Raw genomic sequence first — 22,965 nt, 5'->3', positions numbered from 1 at the left:
AGGACTGGATGGGGTCTTAAGGGAAATAACCGCGTTTGGGATAAAAGGATCGTTCTCAAAAGCGTGATTTGTCTCGTACCCCTTTGCCTGGCTTCTGCTGTGAGCCGGAGGGCTCGGATGCCTTCTGGCTGTTTGGTGCCGGGCAGCGTGTGAAATTAGCTGCTTAAAGTCTGCAGTCGGCGTTTCCAGCCAAAACGATAGCCTTGGCTAAGGTGAGGTGATGTGATCCCGGGGTATCCCTTCTTCCACGGCTTTTTTCTAGGAGCGTAATTTCTGGTGCGTTCTGCAAGTTGAAGCTTCTTCCTCTTAACTGTATGTTCAAATGTGCTTGGAATTAAAAGAAAGATGAGAAAATAGCATTGTGATGTTTGGTGCACGGTATTTCTTGCAGATTACTCTTATAGGTACTGTATTCCTGAGGAAGGGTTTTGAAGGGTTTTCTCCTTAAAATTTTATTTAGGAGCTGATGCTGTACCTTCAGTAAAGCAGTTCAGAGTTTCTGTTGAAATTGCATCTTTCAAGCGTTTGCAGTGAATGGGTTGGCACAAACTCATCTCGCTGCCTTACTCCTCTCCACTGGCACTAAGGACCAGTGGGATTAACACTTAAAACTTGTTTAGCCAGGTTATATTCCCCTGGATATACATAGGGAGCACAAAGCTGGTTTCATCTGAAACCCCTAATCAATATCCTATCTCCTGCCTTTCGTTCCCACCTTTCAAGAAAGAGAATCACTCTGAGCAATCTTAATGTATATCTTAATAGACATCTGGTTACAAATTGAAAAGTAAAATTTTTAAGCTTGATTCCATCAAATACCTGTAAGACTTTTGCAATTTAGGAATAGTAATGTTAATTGAAAATATCTGTAAAGTACAAGTGCCACATAGATAAGTCTGCACTCAACACAGTATCACTATAGAGTTAAAACAAAAAGCAGAAGATATGTGTTGAGAAATTGCAAAGCTATGTTGGGAAAACATAGCTCAGTTTTACCACAAGGAGAGTCAAATTGTGTTTGTGTGGATTGTTTCCAACCCAGCACTGAGGACAGAATAGGTGTTATCTTTTTAATATGTACTATCAACAGCACCGAAAGTATGGATGAGAAAAAAAAAATCAAATTGTTTTCTCTGAAAAAGTAGCAACATGCTAGAAATCAGATACTGTTAATAGGATGTTATGAAACCTTGGAGAAAGATTGAAATTAATGAACCTTGAGATCAAAAGATGTATCATTTTATGGATCTCTTCTGAAGTTTAAGGCTTATTTCTTTCTCTGTTTCAACTTTGTGAGCTACAGACTAGTTAGGAAAGAATTCTTTAACACAAAAATCTATTTTAATTGTGTGCTGTTGAGATAATTTTTTTTTAACCATGATGACATAGAACTATCATCTTTGTACAGTAGCTGGCTGACTTCAAGTTATTCTGCTTTTCTCTAGTTTTGAGTAAATATGAGGTTTTCCTACAAAAATATACAGAACACATGGTAGGGTTTAGGCCTTCCTTTTTAAACCCCTTGACCAGTGGAGTTGTGCAATGACTTTCTGACAAAGCAATCAATTGTGAAACTTTACAATGCAAAGTTAAACCCCATTGCCTTTAAGTTGTTAAATACTGTGGGGTTTAATGTTACCCTTTTCAAGGGAGTTTCCATAAATGTGAAACTACTCCTTGCAGGTATTTATGCATAGATAAGTATTTATGAATGTATAAGTAACTATTTCATAGTACTTTTCACCCCCAGTTTATCTATGTAATTGAAGTGACCTCTCTTCCTATGGCCTTTTTGACTCCTGTAAGCTAAATGACACCACAGAACAGCAAGTGTTGCGGGAAACAGTTCCTGGGACAGGCAATAAAAACAAGTCCAAGGTCTTCCTGGCTCCGCTTAGTGCCTGTTCTTCAGTGGGATGTCTCACCAAATCAGAGGTGCTACGCCTGGCCTTTCTTGTGGGGCGCATCAGGGAGCAGCACTGATCTCTGCAGTTATTTGGGAAAGTTTAAGTGCTGCTGCATTTAATCTCAGATGTGATGCCATTGCTGTCACAAAAGGGAGATGCTTGCCTGCCTCTACTCTGCATGTTATTTTAAATCTTAATAGGAATCTTTGAGGTTTTGGGATTATCATATGTTGATCATGAGACAATTTTTGCTTTTGTCAAAGCCCAGGTGATCTGGGAAGGAGATGGGATCTTTGCTTCTTTCCGTATGTGCATATCCTGAGTAACTGAGTGACTTTTTTTCTTCTGTCCAGGGAGTTACAACGCCATTTTTACTCTTGGGGTTCAGGGACCCCTTTTCAAAGCTGAGTGAACACGGAAGACAAGCATGTGGGGAATAACTGACTAACTAAACTAACTAATTAATGGAGTGGGTGTTAGGTATAACCTAGGATTCCTAGCAATCTGCTGTGGTAGCTTGGCTGTTCACAGAGGTGGATGTCTGCTGCCACAGAGATCCCAGAGGATATGAGCTGTCATGTGCTAATGCAAGGGATAGGAGGAGGATCCGTGGGCTGGGGATCCTGAGGGTTGTGTGAGCTTTATATGCAGGGAATGATACTTCCTTTTGAAGCTATGGAGCCATGTGTGTAAATAATTACACCAAACCACGTGACTCTGTTAAGCAGCATTTATTATAATATTGCCTCTGTAGGATTTCTGTCTCTAAGCAAAAAAGCTTCATTCTATAGAAAAAGTCGTTGCCCAGCTGGGAATTAGGATTTTTTGTCTTGTTGATCATATTCCTGCTTCCTATTTCTCCCATTTGTTTCTGTCCCCACTTTCATGAGAGTGTGGAAATGCTAGAGATGGTATAATAAGACAGGCTTCCAGACTTGCTAAGCCATACCACAGGAAACTGGAGATAAAAATGTAGAATTGCATTTGTATGAAAACAGTCTTTAATGACGCATACAGGGCAAATGAATCTGCCACCCTGTAAACAGTGATGGTGCCTTCTCAAAGAAACCCGCCTGTACTAATAAAAGACAGATACAATGTAACTGTCCTTAGTGTGACTGTTCCTAGTTTAAACTTCATTGTCCTTCAGGGAAGGATGGAAAGGTCTGTGCTTTCATATTTATTTTTGCCTGATTCAGATACATTTCCTGTTGACATTGTCATTAAATGCTGTAATTTCCGAGACTGAATTATTCACGTTTGAGTTCAGCATCTTTCCTGAAAAATGTGGGTTCATGGAACAAAACGCAAAGGCAGAACTCATCATGTGCTGGAAGCATTTTCTCCAAATATTTATGACATACTTGTATTTGTTTTGTGCCCTAAAGAACTACTCATAGAGATAGACACATTGGTTACTTTTGTCAGGCAAATGTCAGAAGAAAACTGGTATTTTGACCGTAACACTTTGCTGGGAAGAGAAGGAGGACACTAGGGAAAGGTGGAGGGAGTAATGGGTAGATCTCATTTCTCTGGTAGGTTAAAAGGGTGGACTAGCACTGTCCAGGCCAGCCTTTGCTCTCCCTTAGGTCAGCATTGCCTATCTTTTTCAAACTGCTGGCATCTTAAGTATCTACAATTGGTTCCTGTGTTTGCGCAGCACATTTGTCTTACATCTTCAGTTCAAAGGACCACAATGATAAACAGTCTGAACAAAGTGGCCTTCTTCCTCTATGGCCTCTGCTGCATGTGGCAGAAGGCTGCTTCTTCCTGGTTGACATACTGTAGATTTTCTTATTTTAATATGCAAAGGCCAGCTGTGGTAGGCAGTAGTGCAGTCTTAAACTGGAACATGCGATAGTTCACCACAGATGTTGAAGTCTGGGATGCAGCTAGTCTTCTACAATGGCACTTTTTGCAGTTTTTTCTATTTTAGAGGGCTGCTCTAAGTATGGAAATGATAACATTTTGAAGGGAAAGGACTCCCTCTGGGCTGTGCTTTTAACTTCTCCTTTGTTGGTTTAAAAAAAAAAAAACAACTGTTTCAGGAAGTTCATCAAAAAAAGCATAATCTGTTAAGTGGGCTTTCTGATGTGGTATCTACAATCTATTGCTTTTTTTCATCTTTCCATCATTAGTTTGTACAGATAAGTGAATACTAATCTGGTTGGTTTGTTTGCTTTTTGTAATGAAATCGTATTCAGGTTTTGTCTTAGGTTTAAACTGAAGCGATATGGTATCGCAGGAATTAGTATAGAAATATACTTGGCTGCTATGCAGGTTTTCTCTTTCCATGTATGACTGTACTAGGGGCTCAGAACAAAATTAATACCAAAAGTTAAAAGATATGTAATGGGAATTCCTATATAGTGGTAACACATTTATAAACCAGTAGGTCTGACCTGTGGCTAAGTTTTACTGTATTCAGACAAAAAGAGTATTTCCTGGTAGCACCAACTGAGTAGGGAAAGATCTGCATAGCAGCACATCTATTGCATATATTGAAAATGCTTGCTCCGAGTGTGCCTTGCCAGAATCACTAGGTTTATATTCATTAGATCCAGTGGACAGAAAATGGTTTTCTCCACAGCAGCCTCAGCCTTCCCATGTGTTTTGATGGGTTTTCAAAACCCTTCAGTAAGTACTAAATGCCCTGGGGAGCTGTGATTCAGGTGTGAGTGGAGCAGGAGTGGAGAACCAGGGTTAAGTGGTTGCCAGAGCTGGTGTCAGTGTCACTGAGGAAGTGAAAGTTTTTGGTAAACAAACAGGAAGGGGATGGGCAGGAGAAAGAGGAAATCCTATATTGGATGTTCTGTGTTTAACTTGCTCGAAATACATTGCAAGAGTCATTTGAATGTGCCGTTGTGATGTAGCAGAATGTGCAAATTGGATTCAAAGTACATTTTTGTAACTCCAGGCTTAGCATTGCAAAAGATGTGCTGAACTGTGCAGAGGCTGGAGGGAAGCATTGCAGCCTGTGAGGGGTGTTGGAAAACCTGCCTTTTAAGCAACTCTTCTGCTGGATTTGCTGGTGTGGCAATTTGTCCTCCTTTTCCTGTCCAGCTCTATTTGCACTGGCTTCAAGAGAGATTGCAGCAGCTCTGCTGGCACCAGTGGAGAAGCACCAAGTCATACTCAGGTGAATTCTAAGCCCGTTTCTCTTGGGATGTAGGTGGCATGATTGATGGCAGGTAGTAGACAGCAGTGCTCCCACTATGCCTCTTCTCAAAATCTCCTGCTAGATTTCCTTGGGAGAAATTCCCCTCCCTCTGCCATAATGCTTACCAGTGTTTCCAAAAAAGTCCTTGACACACACTGCTTCAAATGTCTTCATTAGTAATAATGTGCTGTTTGTTTGAGGTTTTTTTTCTCCCCAGTTTCCTGGAAAAATCCATGTTTCAGTCTTTACACTGCTGTAGGGGTACTCCCTACCACAATTTCCCTTTTTTTCTTCTCCCATCTTTATTTTTTTTTTTTTTTTTTTTTTTGCCAACATCATTCTGCTGTTTCTTTCTCTCCAACTTTGTCTGAGGACTGTCAGTGTTATAAACTGTTTATTTCATCTCTTGATTTAGATGTCTGCAGCAAATTTACTTTTTTGTTTCTGGGAAAGCACCTTTCATAATCCAATTTATCATTTGTAAACTACTTATCAAGGAATACTCATCCAGAAATACTTACCCCCAGCCTCTTGAAGAGATATGAAGTTCAGTGGAGTACCAACCTGTCGGTACTGAAATGGTCTTCAAAGTATTTTAAGGCTGTGCCTTGTTTAAGGGCAACTTTTTATTTCTGTAGGTGGTCAGCAAGACTCTTCTGAATAGAGCACAGTTTATGTGTAGGTGTAATTGATCTTCAGAGACAGCTAACTGCTATTTGACACATCTGATTGAAAATTGTGACCTCAAACTGACTTGAAATGGATTTCTGTCTTGAGAATGGTCAGTGTGGATTGGCCCCTGCCGCTTTATCTGCCCTTCTTGTGATGCTGCTTTGACCTTCTCTGTTCAAGCTTCTTTTCTGTTGCATGTAGGTTTTGTGTGCTGTGTAGTGGCACATGTAGAAGGTTTTTGAGCCAGCATTGACCCTCCTTGTAAACACTTCTGGTTCAGGGAAGCAAAGCATGAATTTATCAGCATGTGTGCTGGTCTGTGGAGAAGAAATCAAGTCTTGGTATTGTGGGGTTGTGGTGCTGAGACAAAGCTCTTGCTCCAGGACTGATGTTCTGTGCTCATTGGTGTTGGTGTGGTCCATACACTGACCCCACAGAAAGTGAAACTTTGGAAATTTAGCTTTGAGAAGGCAGTGCAAGTTTAGAGGGACCTAGTTCAATGGAGCTGGCACCAGCAGAAGAGTTTTGGTGGAGCGAACAAGTGGGAAAAGGGTGCTTCAGGTAGGATACTTCTGCTCCTAATGCAACATTTCAGCGAGGCTACAAGTGTCAAAAATGTGTTTGAGTAGCTTATTCAAATCAAATGTATTGGACTAGGTTTGGATGAGTGAAAGGTCCTTTTCCCTACTGCTGCAATAAAAGTAGGTATTTTGTATGGTATGACACAAGAAAGTAATTTCTCCTTGGAGCCCAGAATACATATGTTTATTACATGTTCTGTATCTTGTCATATTGATTGAGTGATTGAGAATATATGCTTTCCTAGGGACTATAATTGTCTTTCCTGGGGACTATAATTGTCTCTACCCAATTATTTATTATCCTTTGCATTCTTATTTGATTGTTTTTTATTTTTGTCTCTCTGCTTCTGCAGTGTTCCTGTTTAAGTTTTTTCTCAGTATTAACCCCAATTCTGATTTCTTAGGGATTTTGGCCTCCTCTCCTACACCTTTTCTCATATGGTTTGTGTTGTCCTGAGAACTTCCCATGCATGGCCAAACAATGAAGAAGTCTTACCAGTTTTTAAAGCATCTTCTTTGCTCAACACTTAATAGTGTGGAATTAAAATGCAAGTTGTGGACTCATTACTGTTCTCCTGAAACAAGCTTGGATAACCATTGTGAACACTGATTTGGTTTTAGTTCTTGCTTTGAAAGTTAGCATGAGCCGTGACTGCTGAAGTCACATTTAAACACTGGGGCTTGTGCACAATCTAAGGCAGTTTTTGAGAGTATAGCTTAATCACATGTCCTGCCTGTGAGCTGTATACTTGAGTTATGTGGAGTTAAGAAGGTTATAAACTTTAATGAGCAGCCAGTATGGTTGTAATAATATCACTGTGAAATTCTTGCAGTATGAATGTGAAAATAATTACTGTCGTGGTCCTCCTGTGCACTGTGAGTCTAAATCTGCTAGAATTACCGTGAGTGCTGGCCTATTTTTTCAGGTGTGTGCTGCCCTTTGTGCAGAAAGTCCTGGTGTGAGTCTTCTGAAGTCTGTGAAGCTCCTGCAAGCTGTGGTGCTGTCACTTGCAGCATCAGAGCCTGGTTCAGTGAAACTTGCTATGGTTGGAACTGCTGGGTCTTCATCTGCTACCAACTGACCATTGAGCTGGACTAGATACAGCAGAAAATACTGAGTGCTGCACAATCCAGTAGTGGCATATTGAGAATACAAAAATGTTGGTTGTTTTTAGAGTGAGAAAGCAAGAAATTTCAAGGCAAAGTTAAAATAGTAGCAGAGGTCAAATTATTAATCAATTTTTGAACATGAAATGAATTAGCATATTGAGCAAATGCAACGTGCATCTTTAAACCGGTCCCCTAGTCAGATCTTCTGTGTAGCATAGAATAATTTCTCTCAAATATAAAAGAACTTTAATCAAGTTAATATGCTTTTATAGCTGCTGTCCTGGTAATATGGGAAACTGTTCATTCTTGCCCTTGAGAAAGACCACCTGCAGACATACCCATGTTTAAAATTAGAGCACTCCAATTGTTCCTTAGAACCTTTGAAGCGGGAACAGTCAAGTGAACTGTCACACCAGGTATCTACAGTCTTTCCTTCAAAGAGAGCTTCCAGATTCTCACACTCATTCCTTTATGAAAATAGAAAGCATGTAAAATATTTCTAATTTTGGTTAACTTCAGAGAAACTTCTTGTTCACGCTTATGTGTGCAATAAATGTGAAAAATATGCTTAGGAACTTGGATGTGAATTCTTATTCATGTTCATCTAGTGACATATTTCCTTGAGTGAGGTATTTCTTTTTATGCTCTTACTGCCACTCCAGCTTGAGCATGTAGTTTCACAAGACTTCAGTTAGAGAGTGTTTCCCTCTTTACATGACAGGCTTTCATGTAAAGACAGACCCGAATTGGTGACATTTTGCAGCCCCTCAGGGTATGTTTGGTAGACTTAAGAGAAGTATACCTGTATCTACTAAAAAAACCCTCTGATCTCTAGGACCTAATCTAAAATCCTGCCAAAGCTGCTAATCATAGAGCTCTTTTAATTCTATTTATCATGTTTGCAGCAAACTGTTGGTTCAGATGATACCCTTTGGTGCTACTCAATGTGTCACAAATTGCAGCAGTTGCTTGAAACAGTTTACTAAGCTGAGCAAGAAACCAACTTGTACATTCCTGATTTAGATTCATGCCCTTGAAGGAATATAATTAACACAGAGTTTAAAATTAAGCAAAATGAATGGGTTATAAATAGGCTTCTGTGAAGTGCCAGAACCTGGAGGATGTTCTTACACCCTTGAAGTCAAGGGAAATTCTGCTACTTGAGAACAAGACAAGGTGGTTCCTCCTGGGGATACTTAAACAGTTAGGGCTGAATGCTGGTCTAGTATCCCTGCAAGGATTAAACAGCAAAAAATTTTATTTCTGCCATGTAATTTAGTGGCACCAGATTTGACGCTGGTTTGGTTTTTTTTTTCTTTCTGAGAACTCTTGCAGTTTCCTCTTGCAACTTGAACAAACTTGTCCAGTGTTTGCAAACTTTCAGAGGAACTGCACTCTGAGTGTTAGCTCACATCAGCATGAATGATTTAACCCCAAATTTTTACTCGAGCATAGAATTAATTCTTGAATCCATATTACATACCCCGGTACAATGTCCTCTGTTTCAAGAGAGTTCTGTATATATCTAGTGCTGTACAGCTAATGAAATGCAGTACAATCTGTTGGAGGAGTAACTCTTTTTTTACAATTTAAATGAATACTGGTGTTTGAAGATAGTTTTAAAAAATCTCCTTCTTTTTGTGAAATTCAATGCTTCAGACGTGCTCAAGACACAGTATGATGCTATTATAACAAGAATGCTATGTTTGAGTTGCAAGTTTAGTCATGAGTACATATCAGCATTCAAACATGGAGCTGACAGCAGATAAAAACACTTTCTGACCAATGAAGCAGAATGGCAAATGCAGCATGGGGCAAAGTAATATGAGTTACACAATGGCAAGGCTATTACAGTTAGGAGCCATTGACACTCATTCTTCGCTGATTTAGCCATAACTGTCATAATCCATGCTGAAAGTGGATTGTAGAATGCATGAAACCAGGTAAGGTTTATAAAAACTGATTTATTCCCTGGGGATATAGTTACCTGAATTTGAAAGAACAAAAGCTAATATGCACTTATGTTCTGTTTCCCATTTCTCTCTTTTATTAAACACACTGAAAACAGAAAGTAAACCCAAAGGAGAAGTGGCACACTTTCTATGAGACCACCCTCAGAACCTTCATCAGGGCTTGCTGGCTGTGAATTTGCTGTCCTCCATCATGTTTTTATTGACACAATGAGGGATTTTGACAGGCTGGATTGATGGCTTGAGGTCAGTGCATGAGGTTCAACAAGACCAAATACCCAAGGTGCTACCCTTGGGTAGCAGCAGCCCCACACCAGCACTACAGGCTGAAGGCAGAGAGACTGGATAGTGGCTTAGCAGAAAAGGACCTGGGGGTGCTGGTCGGCAGCAGCTGAACATGAGCCAGCTGTGCCCAAGAAGGCTGATGGCATCCTGGCCTGTATCAGCAATGGTGTGGCCAGCAGGAGCAGGACAGGCATTGTCACTCTGTACTCGGCACTGGTGAGGCTGCACCCAAATCCTGTGGTCAGCTTTGGGCCCCTCACTACAAGAAGGACATTTGTGTTCTCGAGCAAGTCCAGAAAAGGGCAACAGAGCTGGGGAAGGGTCTGGAGCACAGGTCCTATGAGGGGCAGCTGAGGGAGCTGGGGGTGTTTAGCCTGGAGGAGTCTCAGAGGAGACCTGACCACTCTCTGCAACACCCTGAAAGGAGGTTGTGTGCAGGTAGGATCTCTTACTCCAAGCATCTAGCAACAGTACAAGAGGAAATTGCTTCAAGTTGTGCCAGGGGAGATTTAGATTGGATATTAGAAAAAAATTCATTGCTGACAGTGTGATCGGGTGTTAGAACAGGATTCCCAGGTCAGTAGTAGGAGCTCCATCCCTGAAAACATTCAAAATACCTCTCTAAATGCGGCAGTTGGGGAAGTAGTTTGGACTTGTTGATCTTAGAGGTCTTTTGCTACCTTAACAATTCTGTGGTTTTAAGTTGTGATAATTTAATGATGTTCACAATCTTTGCATTCTATTTACAGTATAACAATGGGTTTGAATTACAGGCACACTTCAAAGCAGGAGAACACATCTGCAAAATAGTCTTTATTGCCAACAACATATTAACTAATTGAATGCCACCTTCATAAATAACTATCCTCTCCCCTTAGTTATAGTAGCTATTAACAATTTGCTTCTACAAGAGTCCCATCAATCCATTTGTCCGTGCATGTAGAGGTTGAGCATTAGGCCGCCTTACTTGAAGGAGACAAAGGTTTCAAGTATCAGCACCTAGCTGTAAATATACCTCTTTTGCACCTTCTGCAGAAGGCAGAGTAACAAATTTCAGCTGAAGAGCTCATTAGGGTGTAGCCTAATCATTCCCCAAACTCATTATAAGTCAGCAAGTTGCTCACCTTGTCCCTTGTTGTCTTCTGAGGCTCCGTGAAAACAGGGAGAAGCTCTCACTTCTCTTTCATGTGTCACGTTGTAAATGCAGGCATGGGGCACTGCACAGTAATACTGAGGTGGTTTGTGTGGTTGTGCCTTTGCTTTCCAATACATCAAACAGTATATTGAAATCAACACCTGAGTAAAGCCACTGTGGGCATGAACCAGGCCTTTTGGACTCACACAGAAGCTCTGGTTGCACATCTATCAACTACACCTTGTTTTGGGAGGCAAAGTGTCTGTGAAGAAGGGGAGGATGAATACCTGGGTGAGTACTGTTGGGAGTGAAGAAGGATAGTTCTCAGATCTATGTTCTCCAAAGAAACTGCGTGAAGCTTGTCCTATCCTTCCATCATGTCACTTGCTATGAGGGTGAAGACCTTTTGTCTTCTCCTGGACCTCACTCTAACACCTTTGGGTTTTTTGTGGGTAGTCTCTCATTTTCCTATACCACAGTTATTGCTCTAATCACTAAAAAGGAGTGAAGAAGATCCTAGTGGCAGGCATAGACATACATAGCAACATACACACATAAATATGTATATTACATATTATGCCCATACATTTGCAGGGCAAATAGAGACTATTGAAAATTTAGCACACTGCCATTATTGGCCATAATCATGCATTTAAAGCTGAAAAAAACAGTATGTGAGTCATAAATACACTCAACTTGGAAAGTAGATGTCGTCCTTGGGGTTTGCTAGCTGGATTGGGATACTTCCTAAGAGTTAGGAAGAATCTTGATCCTTTTCAGTGTAGTGGTTTGGCCAAATTTTCATTTGGAAATGGAGATTTGGTTATATGAAGCTGCTGTTTGTCATTACTGAGAGTTTTTAGCAGTCAAGAAAATGACATTTTTACTTATAGCTTGCATTACACTTTAAATACTTTAAAGTATTTTGGGAACCTTTGCTTTAAGTTGGTTAACGTGTTGGCGCAGCTTTTCTGTTCCATGTCATATGATCCTTTTGAAGAATTTCATAGAAGTATTTATTCTGTTATGTCAAATTAAGATGTTATTTGACCTTTTCCCCTATCTTCAAAAGATATAGTACAGTGGAAAAAAGTTGAGGAAATGGAAGATGTGGTTGCCTGAGGGCTGGCAAAGTGAATTAATTCATTGTTGAGATTGATTCAAAATTCTGGAGGATGCAGTTGGGGCAAATGATTGTAATAAAATGAAGCAAGTATGACAAGGTCAGAAAACAGATGTTATTTTAATGTAAGGTTTGGTTTAAAATTAGTGCCAAAAATACTGACTAAATGAATCTGGAACATTTTCGTAATATATAAAGTCTATTATGCAATGTTAGCAAAATTACAGTCTTCTGTGGATTAACTTCCTTGTGTTTTGTTTTTTTTTTTTTTCTTCAACTGAATAAACAAACATCAGTAGTTTGTAAAAATTCTGCTTCGTTTCAGTGTGATGTTTTGTTTCAGGATTTTATTTTCATTCTTCTGAAAGCATTATAACATCATTATACCACCACTGTGACATTATTTTCAGTGTTTCTTGCTGATTTTTATTTACTTTAATGTAATTTTTTAACACTGCCAAAATTCCTGCATGAAACCAAGATTTTAACTAATCTAGACAAAACTGTGGTGAATTTATGAAAAATAGAAGATTTTTGTTTTTCTTGGCCAAAGCTCCACATCCCTATTAGAGCTACCTTTCATGTCATCAACTATGATGATATTTATTATGTGTATTATGCTATCATTTATGAGCTCCAGCAAACACTGTGATTTTTAGCCAGGCACTGAATAAAGTTACCCTCTCCCTGGACGCTTAAAGGCAAGATAGGCAAAGGCTGAAAGTGACATTTGAATATAGAAGTTTATTTTGATACAATTAGTATTGCCAAAGCACTCCTTCCTATTGGAAGTTGGAGATGTGATAACTTAAATCACTTATTTGCCATTTAGTATAGCAATGTTTTAGTTTATGTTAGCTAATGCATCTCTAAAAAGCCTTATCTAGTAAGAAAAAAATAATTTAAATGGGTAGTATAGGAAAAAAAGTTATGATTATGATATGATGCAATATGAGATATGATTGATATGAGTTATGAGGTGATTATGATATGATATGATGATATTACTGCTCAGAATGGGTCTGCCTTTTCCAGAAACACATCAATACTGCATCAGTACGGCAACCTCAGATATTTTATCTCACCAAAAGTTTTCAGTTCTTATGTCAGCTGTTGGGGGATTTTTGCTGTATGACTCCTCCAGTCCTGTGAAGACAGGCTGAGAGAGGTGGGGTTGTTCAGCCTGGAGAAGACAAGGGAGCAGCTTTCCAGAACCTACAGGGGGCCTGCAAGGGAGCTGGAGAGGGACTTTTTATAAGGGCATGGGGAAATGGCTTTAAACTGACAGAGAGCAGGTTTAGATTAGATATTAGGAAGACATTCTGTACTATGAGGTTGGTGAGTCACTGGCACAGGTTGCCCAGAGAAGCTGTGGCTGGCCCATCCCTGGAAATGTTCCAGGCCAGGTTGGATGGGGCTCTGAGTAACTTGGTCTAGTGGAGGGTGTCCTTGCTTACAGCAGCGGGCTTGGAACTAGGTGATCTTGCAAGTCCCTTCCAACACAAACCACTCTATTGATTCTAATCCACAGTCCACTTCCAATATAGTTATCTGGCAGCACACCTTTTGGCCCTGTTGTAACTTGAATTTGTATTTTAGGGAAGTGGACTTGAGGTATGAATATGGCAGAGTCCTAACCCCTCATTTCAATATGAAGGCAAATGTGGGAAAGAAAAACAGGACACCAAACAACAGAGGTGGTGAGAATTTCATTGAGAACAGTAGTCAGCTTGGTAAAGGATTTGGGGAAGGTGTCTGCCCACCAAGACTGGTTTAGTTGGACTGAGACATTTGTGCATTTATGTTGGGAATCAGGGCTCTGAAAAGGAGAGGCAGAAATACGGTGCAGGGCTCAAAACTGAGCATTGCAGGGGAAGTAGAAATGTGACAGATGCATGAGTGTAGTAGGAATGCAGGTGTTTGGGAGCATGAAGGTGGTAGGGTGATACTTTCTGTAACTGATATAGGAAAGCATAGAAAATAATCTGAGACAGCTGATAGGATGGACAAAGTAGAATTTGTCTTGGTCTCAATTGCTTAAGGAAGGAATTGTGAAAGAAGCAGAACAGGGGGAAGTGCAGCAGACAGGAACCACTACCAGTCTCTTAGCAGGACCACTTTCTGTTTCCTGGTGTTACATTAGCGTTACATTGAGACTTTTAAAAAGTACTTTCATTTGCAATGAAAAACTATGAGGCCCCTTGTGATATTAAGAGGCATTAGAAACACACAGGTGGCTGAGAATATAGTGCATGACAAATAGCCTGGGAAAATAATGGGGAGAAAGTTAACATCAGGGTGTAAGATAATGCCACAGCAGATAGGAAAGTCTGCTGTGACAATAGTTTGTCATTTTGAAAAGTGATACAAACCTGGATGTCTTATTGGATGGCCATATGTTTGTGAAAGGCCAATGTGATGACAGTGTGAAAATCATAAATTAATTTCTGGGATTTATTGAGTTGTGTATATCAGTAGATGGAAGAAATAGTAATACTATTTGCTTCAAGGCATTGCTGAAAATCATCTTGAAACACCTGGAAAGTTCCAAACTCCTGTACTTAAGAGGAATGGGTTCAAAGTGAAACAGATATGGAGAAGGGCTGCTAGGATCACCAGTGGAAGTGGAAGAAACTGGGAGTGTTCGGTCTTTAAAGTCTAGAAGAGAGGCTGAAAAAGATGTGACTTCTTCCTAATCTCCCAAGAGGATGAAGGGCTAGATGCCATTATTGTCTCCAAAGCATATTTAAGACTGGGACTTACATTACAACTTCTAAGCCAAGCACAATGAGGTTCTGAAACCTTCCAGCAATAATATTTTGTTCTTCCCCACTATCACCCATTAATGTTTCTAAAAATGGAGCGTGGCAAACTTGCTTCTGAGATTGTACAAAGTGATTGTGCTGCCTAGAACAGATCTGCCTTTCCCAGAGAGTAATTGGTAGTCCTTTGCTCTAATTGTGGTTGATAATCTAGATAGCTGTGTTGTCTTGCTCTGCAGACATGCACCCTTGGAAAATTTAAGTGAGACCAAGTTTGAGGCAATTTTACAGTAACGTGCTTGTTACATACGTTTCTGCCACAGTAATGTTGGTTACACTGGGGGTTAACTTGTTTCTCTTCTTCACCAGTTTATATAGATATGTATGTCAAAATATTGTTTTAATTTTGTCTCACCTTTTCCACAAAGAAGATTGAAGCAGTTAAAATAATTCCCCCATTATTTTTCCATTTTCTTTTAAATGCTGGCTTCTCACCACTGAGGAGCAGCAAGAGTCTACTCAGGGCAGGTCTGTCAAAACCAACACTGAGTAGACTCAGGTTATCCATGCTCCTTTCTCCAAGCATTGCAGGGAGCACGTGGTGATTTGTGCCCATGTCACATTTCACATCATGTAAGGGATGAATTTGGGAGACACAGAGATGAGGCGATCCAGACCTACAGAAATAAGCTAAATTTAAAAAGATATTAAAATACACGCAGCAAGGATTGGTTGAGACATACAGAACCATTTTAGCAGAAAGGCAAGGGAGGAAGAAACTGCTTTAGTTCCCCTAGCTAGTCGTCAGTGCAAAAACAAGATGTAGGAAGTGAAACAAGCTCAAAGTGAAAGCTGACCCCAGATTTCTGCAGTTGCATGAGCCTAATATGATCAAAGTTATCAGACAGTCAGGACTTACAGTAAAATTTAAATGTGTATCTATAGATAATATCATATATTATTACATTAATATATAGATCTATATATATATGGTGAATTGCAGGTATAAAAATAAGGCTGAACAAGCTTAAATCTAACAACTTATGAGACTGGGGAAGAACAGAAGACAACTTCTCTTCAGTTGCTCTCCAGCTGATGCTTTCATATTGCTCCCAACCACAGATAATATTTTTGTTGATCTTATTCTCACTATGGTCTGGTGGCAAATCTTCATGGGCACAAATAGGTGTAGAGCAGTACTGATAAGCCATTTCTGAGCTTTACCACCTCTAGCTAAATTCCTGCTTCGTATTCAAAGTCCTGCTTTGTATTGTTGGCAGTTGCTTTGCCATGTGATGGTGGGTCAGAAATGAACTTAGGTTTCCCAGAAATAGTCCTCCTCATAGTCCCAATAACAGAGATAAAGGAGATCTTCCAACACTTGGGTAGCACAGATGATGTGGAAGCAGATCATCATAAAGTGAAAGTAAGTGTTGAAGGTTAAGGTAAACAAAGTACTTACATTTAAGATTTTTAAATTTTTTTTCATAGAAATAAAATTGAACAGTTGATTGAAGAGACAGAATGTTGGATGAGCTTCTGAGAAAGCAGGTATTTGTGTCCTTGACCAGACCAGGCTTACAATCCTTCCTCCCCAGCAGTTTTAATCTAAATTGATCCCTCTGAGTTGTGAGACACTTCTGCCTTGACCTTGGTGGAAATGCACAGGAGTTCAGGAGATCTGATGAAGATCACTGTGTCACCTCTGACTTAACCTGTGAAGTAGCAGCAGACCAAGTGGCACTGAAGACCAGAATGAAACATCTAAAACAGAGGAGGGCAATGGTATTGTTTTCAAGTTTTCAAAATAAAACTGTTTACTCCTCTGCTTTCTAAACTCCCTTTAAAGCTCTAGGTGTGAAATCAGTTGAGCTTTTATATATAGTTGTAAACAGTTGCTTCCTATTCTTTGATTCAGAAGTTTAAATGTAGAGCAATATTCAACACTTAGAGTAAGTTGGAGGTCCTAATTTCTTTTTCTTATCCTTATGCATGAGAAATTTATGGTTTAAAAGAAGAGTTTACCCTTTGTACTGAATTGAATACAAATTTTTTTTTATGTACCTGTTGAAATGCATATGTTTATATCTGTTAAAACCCTAAGCCATATAGAGCACTGGTGTTTAGATACATCGTTACTGACCTTTTCAACAACAGATATTTATTGGATAAAATACATACTTCTTTGATAAAATAGAGCTTGCATGCCCAGTGCTGTGGTTCTAATTATTTTAAATTACTTTAATATTGGAAAAGCAGTAGTGTAATCTATAATGATTTGAGAATCATTTCCATGAAGACATGACTTTGATCAAGAAAAGACCAGACATGTCAAGTGGGTTTTGTAGGAAATAATTTCTAATGTGCACCCACCATAGATGTTGTCTGTAACAAAATCACAGGGAAGAGAATGGTTATGAACACAAAACGAGAAGTGAGATCACCTTTGTAGAGGATGCAAAGGGTAAGCACTGGGGCAAAATGTAACCCCAGATGCTGTGGATGGTGGATGGGCAGGTGATGGTCACATGAAACTTGACTGCTTGCAGTAGGAAGTGTTGTGTCTTTAGACACATTGCTTTGCTGGAAGTGTAGAAAAAGGTATATAAAGCAATTCTGTTTTGGGGACAGACAGCAGCTATTAACCCTGGAAGAATGCTGCATTAGTTTCTGGCTTCCACTCCTCCCACACTGTTTTGGAATTCAGACCCGAGTGCTGTAGTAGCAAGATGAGATAAGGGATTCAGAGGGAAAACTCAAGGCCAATGTAGACATCCAAATCAGTGTCTTGGAAAAACCTGCTGCAGAGGCTCTGTGTGATTGCTCTTACAGACACTCCTGTGGCTTTTTGAAGGGTGCCTGAACCTAGATTCTTGTCACCTTGCTGCAGCTGTTAACCTAAGTACTTGTGTTTACCTTTTAGCCACGAACTACAGTATGCTCTTTATTAAAATAGAAGCTGTTCCTTTTTCAGATATCTGTTTATAAAGATTCACAGCTATGTTAAATAGAATTTCTTTTAATTCAGTGTTAATCTCTCATGTCTAGAAGTGTGGACAGGACAATAAATGAAAAGCATGAATAGGAAATAGTGTCTCCTGTATTGCAGAACTATTGGAATGGGAAACATCTAGAGTAGCCACTGGCAGCATTTTCTCTTATATGTAAATTATTTTTATCTCTGATAAAGAATAATGGAGTTTGGTTTGTAATGATGCTGGGCTCTCTGTATTGCTCTTTGTTTACTGTATTCTCATTCTCTTTTTATCTGCACAAAACACTTCCTTGTGACACAGCAACAGAGCACTAGGCAAATAAACACTTACAGCAAGTGCAATGTTGTATTTATTTGTACACTCTGCCCTGCACTGGCATTTTGGTTAGGTCAGGATCCCACTCCTGGAGCAGTTGCCCACATGCTAAGCTGTAATGTGTGTTCTGGAGCAGAACTGGAGTGCAAGAACGGGGCTGCTGTGGGAGAACTCAATGTGGGGCTCATCTTTAGGTAAACCCGTGTTATCAGCTGGCTCCTCCTAAATGTTCAGTCCTGGGGGCTGTACTGGAGGGAAAGGGGCAATAACGAGCTTTGGGCTTCAGCACCAACTGTTGGGTTTTTTTGCTCATGTAGAACTAGCTAAGTCCTGTGGGGACTGTGGACTTTCATCTCTATGAGGAAAAGAACCCAGTAAAAACAGTGCTTCATGATGAGGCTCAGGATCTTCTCCTTGTTTGAAGCCCTCAGAAGGCCATCTCACAAACTGTAGTTGTGTGGTTTCACACGACATCAAGTAAATTTCTGTGATTTCAAAGCACCTCTACACAGTCGTTACTGATCAGTTGCTGCTGCCATGAACAAATGCCAACCTTGAGTTTATCAGTGCAGCCGCACAGCAGATTTAACTTACAGCTGTTCATGTGCTTTCAGCTGCAGAAAACAATCTGCAGAAGAAAAGTGCTTTTCTCTGAGTTTAGACTGACACTGGGCATGCTGCAGTCTCTAAAGATGTGCTCAGCTTTCTTGCAGGAGTAGGGAAAGGGATTTTTGGCTGACAGCTTAGATCAAATTACTTCATGCCCTCCACTTCAGCTCTTTGTTCTGTAGAAGCAGAACTATTCAAGAGCAAAAAGGTTAGCACTTAAGTGGATAAATACCTGATCTTGCAGATACAGCAGGTAATTAAACACTGGCCTTCCTGATGTCTGGGGTGAGTTTGCAAACACCAGTCTGCCTGTGGGTGTACAGAAATTTCCTGTGTACCATTAATAACAGGACAAGAATCATCTACATACCCACAGTTATCAATAAGTAAAATAAATTTAATTTAAAAATCCTTCTCAGTATTGCAAAACAACTAGTATGTAACCCACATGGAGCTGAGCACTAAAAAAATTGAAGCAATAAAATTAAGCATTAAAGATGTTTGCTTCTAAGGGAAGCTCCTGCATGTAGATGTGCTCCAGTGCTTTCAAATATGTGTGGGAACACTGCAATGTTGACACTCAAGAAGAAGAAACTTATTCTCTGCCTGCTCAGTGGCTGTTGATTTTCTGTAGGATTCCTTTTATTTTTAGTTCAAGAGGAGACAAGAAGGGGAGCAATGGGTTCTAACGCTGCTTTGAACTGGGATCGCAGATCACTGCTGGAATCTTATGGACATCCAAGGCTTGTTGGCAGTAGGTGACAGATAATTTGCAGAAATGGTAGGAGAGGAGGCATCCTCTAGTCCCATTTAGAAGAAAACATTGTTCCTGTGGATAGGACAGTGCATGTGTCATTATGTAGTGCTTCCTCTGTGGCAGGATAGGACATTAAATGAAGGTGATGTTGGAAGTTGAGACTTTCCATGTGGGACTGCTTGGTGCCTTGGTTTATTTTTGCAATCAGTTAGGATTGTGATTACCTAATAATTATTATTGTTAGGTATTTTTACAAAAGTATGAAAAGTCTTAATATGAACCCAGACCAATCTGGTTAATTTTTGTAGCTGCAAGGCATTGAAACAGTTGTGTCTGCCGATGGACACTTCTGCTCCTGCTTCACCTGTTCACTCCCATGAACCTTTTCTATCCTAGAGATGAAGGTAAAAGTGGGATGAGAGTTGTACAATCTGCTGTAGCTTCTCCAGCTGTGTTTGTTTACTTGAGCCTATATTTGCACCGAGCTCTTATTTTAGGTTTTACATTGTTCTTCAAAGAACTGGCTTTAAAGATTAATTAGGGCAGGGGGGGAGTGAGACTGTGTGCCTGCAAGGGAAAATGTGACTGTGAACCTAGCATTAGAGCACTGACCTGAAAGGAGGGAGGGAGGAAGGAAGGAGAGGGTTGAAAAGCATTCATAGTGGATTCTTTGAAGAGTAAGTATAATGACTCTCCTCGGAGGGAGGATTGCAGAGATAATGTTGTATATGTATTTGCTGGAGTACTATGTAATTGTATCACGGGATTAGCAGTCAGGTTCCAGTCATGCAGATGCTAACAGCTGTATCTCATCTGATTTAGCATGGATGCACATCCTGAGAGAAGGATTAGCCTTCTAAATGATACTGAAAATGAAGTCCTTGTGTGGTGGTTTGCCATCACTGGCACACTCACTGGCTGTTTCAGGCTGCTGTAACGTGCCTGTGTGAACAAGGAGATGCATTGGGCACAGCAGCAGCGTGTCTGCTGTGGAGCTGGAGTGCACAAGTCATCAGCCTTGTGTGAGACAGGATTTGAATCAAACAGAGCTCCCTGCTAGACTGGCATCTGCAAGATGAAGTGGGGAGATACAGGCGTTGCTAGTTCCAGCTGCCGTTCTCAGGATTTGGGCAGGAATTTTGTCCTGTGTCTTCCAAAAGAGTCTTTTCTTTAAAATACACAGATAAAAGTTATGCCTACAGTAATTGCATTTTTGTTATATCTATTCCAAAGGTCAGAGAGGTATCAGAAAGATGCAAGGGGTTTGGGCAGGGAAGGGTACACTAGGGAGAAAATATTAAAAATCTGAAGAAATGGTAAATAACTGTTTACTTCATCTGTGGCTTTTCTTTCCTTTACAACAGGTGTGGTCATTTCTTTCCTTTACAACAGAAAAGAGCTATCAGTGTGTGGGCCTAACCTTCAGTTGTTTTTCCCATGAACTACTTTTTATGAAAAGGAAGCACATTTTTACTATGTAGCCCAGATGATTTCATGGGAAAGGGCTTGGTTTACTGCGCAATGATTTTGTTTAATACTTTTTTTATTTCAACAGGAAATATGGGGTGTATAAAATCAAAAAGGAAAGACAATCTGCATGGAGATGGGCTAGATTTGAAGAATCAACCAGTACGTAAAACTGAACGAACTATTTATGTGAGGGATCCAACGTCCAATAAACAGCAAAGGCCAGTAAGTAGATAGTCTCAGGAGAGAATTCCTGTAGCAAGAACAAAGCATGACTGGCATAACTTAAATTTCAATCCAAAGCATATGCATGGAAAAATTCAAATTATCATTAATCCACAACTGAGCTTTTAGTGAATAATGAATAAGTACCTAGAGGAATAAAATTTAAAATGTGGTCGTTTGCTACTTCATGTTTGTCATAGTTTTCTGCATTAAAAAAAAAACTTGGCAATGCTTGAGTAGATATAACTGTCTGTAGAAGGATGCTAGATGACATTAGAAAACCAGAAGTAGTTTAGATCCATTTTTTAAAGCATTGGTGTTGGGTCTTTAGTAGCTATGGGATCCAGGTGTTGGTTATTCCAGTTAAAGGCTGAAGTAATGATGGGTGATTCTTTACCAGCTCTAGTCAGCTTTACTCGCTGAAGGCCACTACTGGACCTTGTCTGAGGTGTGTAGGTAAGGGTGGGAGGGGAGCAGAGGGGGCAGAGGTGAAGAGAGCAGCTGTGCTGCAGGAGGAACAGGCTAAGGTGTTCCATGTGTGCTGCCTGGCATTGGAAGGAAGGGTGCTGGGATGGGGAATTCTGCTGGGTACCAAGTGGGTTTGCTGATATTTAGCATGGCTGGTGCCTTCTTTTTCCCCCACCTTCTCTACTGTGCTGAGGGAACTGTGTCTCCCGCCTGCCCTTGGTCAGGGAGCTGCTCTCTGCAGGTGTGAATGGCTCCCTGCTCTCCTCTCTCCCAGCTGACATACTGAACTCAGTGTGCTCTCAGTCAATGAACACACATCACAAACTACCTTTTTTTTTTCTTGCCCAGTCTTAGTGGCATAACTGTACTTGTAGTTCTGTAGCATGACAGCTACACAGTAATAATTGTCCTGCTTAAGTGCCCTACCTAAAGCCTCTTCAGCAGATGTCCCAAAGCTGTGAACTTCCTCCCCACTGCTTGTGCCACACCTTCACAAGGTCTGAGCTGCTAAATTTAAAATCATGGGAGACTTACTATATTATTTATATTGTCATAAAAATAATATATATTTTATATATAATATATATTTTGAAGAATGGGAAAAAATCTGAGCATTTCCTTGTAAGACATATGAGATGATACCAAAGAAACTGTATAATATGTAACTGTAATTTAAGATCATCACAAAGATCTAAAACTGCTTAATTAAAGATGTATTTCATTGTAGGCAAATCCAGAAGCACAGCTCTTACCAGGACAGAGGTTTGTGAATCAAGGTATGTCTCTGTAGAAGTCTCTCAGCTGCGTGCTGTGCCCATGTCACCTGCAGAGTGATGTGAACGTGCCTTTGTCTTCCTGCCTTTGTAGATGCAGAGGAGCATGGAGTCATCGTGGTAGCTTTGTATCCCTATGAGGGCATTCATGAAGAGGACTTGTCCTTCAAAAAAGGAGAAAAACTGAAAGTTATTGAGGAGTAAGTATGACAATATTGTTGTAGGGCAGTTTTTCTTTGGGCTCATCTAATTTCCTCTACAATCCTTTGATATCCTACTCATACCATGGATATGAATGAGTGAGCTCCCTTACATATGATGATACCAAATGCTTTATGGGGTTATTCTGGGTTGGATGGAACTTTGACCAACCTGCTGCAAAGGAAGGTGTTCCTGCTCATGACAGAGATGATCTTTTAGGTCCCTTCTAACCCAAACCATTTTTGAATCTACGGTTCTCTGGCTTGGCAGCTGCCTCAGTAACAGTGATCAAACATTGATCCAGTGGAGCCAGTGGCTTCTCAGAGCACTTAGCTTCAGAGGAAAGATTGTGCTTCTCTCTCCAGCCTGGGCAAAGCTCTCAGCAGACTAGAACCTAAATAACAATTTATCATTTTCCTTTCCTGTGAATAGTACTGTTTTTGTTTTTC

At 40.2% G+C, this 22,965-nt stretch overlaps 1 protein-coding gene across 8 annotated transcripts in view; it reads left to right on the top strand.

The window, feature by feature from the left end:
* Positions 1-22,965, top strand: part of LYN (LYN proto-oncogene, Src family tyrosine kinase) — a 50,004-nt gene that overhangs the window by 325 nt on the left and 26,714 nt on the right. For 2 of the 8 annotated variants that reach the window (XM_063393860.1, XM_063393891.1), the window contains exons 2-4: positions 20,938-21,011; positions 22,270-22,318; positions 22,410-22,515. In XM_063393860.1, the coding sequence (XP_063249930.1) occupies positions 20,943-21,011; positions 22,270-22,318; positions 22,410-22,515 (224 nt within the window). In that variant the 5' untranslated portion in view covers positions 20,938-20,942. Of the gene's footprint in view, positions 1-4; positions 213-4,695; positions 5,047-20,937; positions 21,075-22,269; positions 22,319-22,409; positions 22,516-22,965 lie in introns of those variants that run through there. The other 6 variants (XM_063393850.1, XM_063393879.1, XM_063393886.1 and 3 more) reach the window with 5 other exon arrangements.

Source organism: Prinia subflava, chromosome 1 (assembly GCF_021018805.1).
Source record: "Prinia subflava isolate CZ2003 ecotype Zambia chromosome 1, Cam_Psub_1.2, whole genome shotgun sequence".
Classification (NCBI taxonomy): Eukaryota; Metazoa; Chordata; class Aves; order Passeriformes; family Cisticolidae; genus Prinia; species Prinia subflava.
This window is presented reverse-complemented; position numbering and strand designations above follow the sequence as displayed.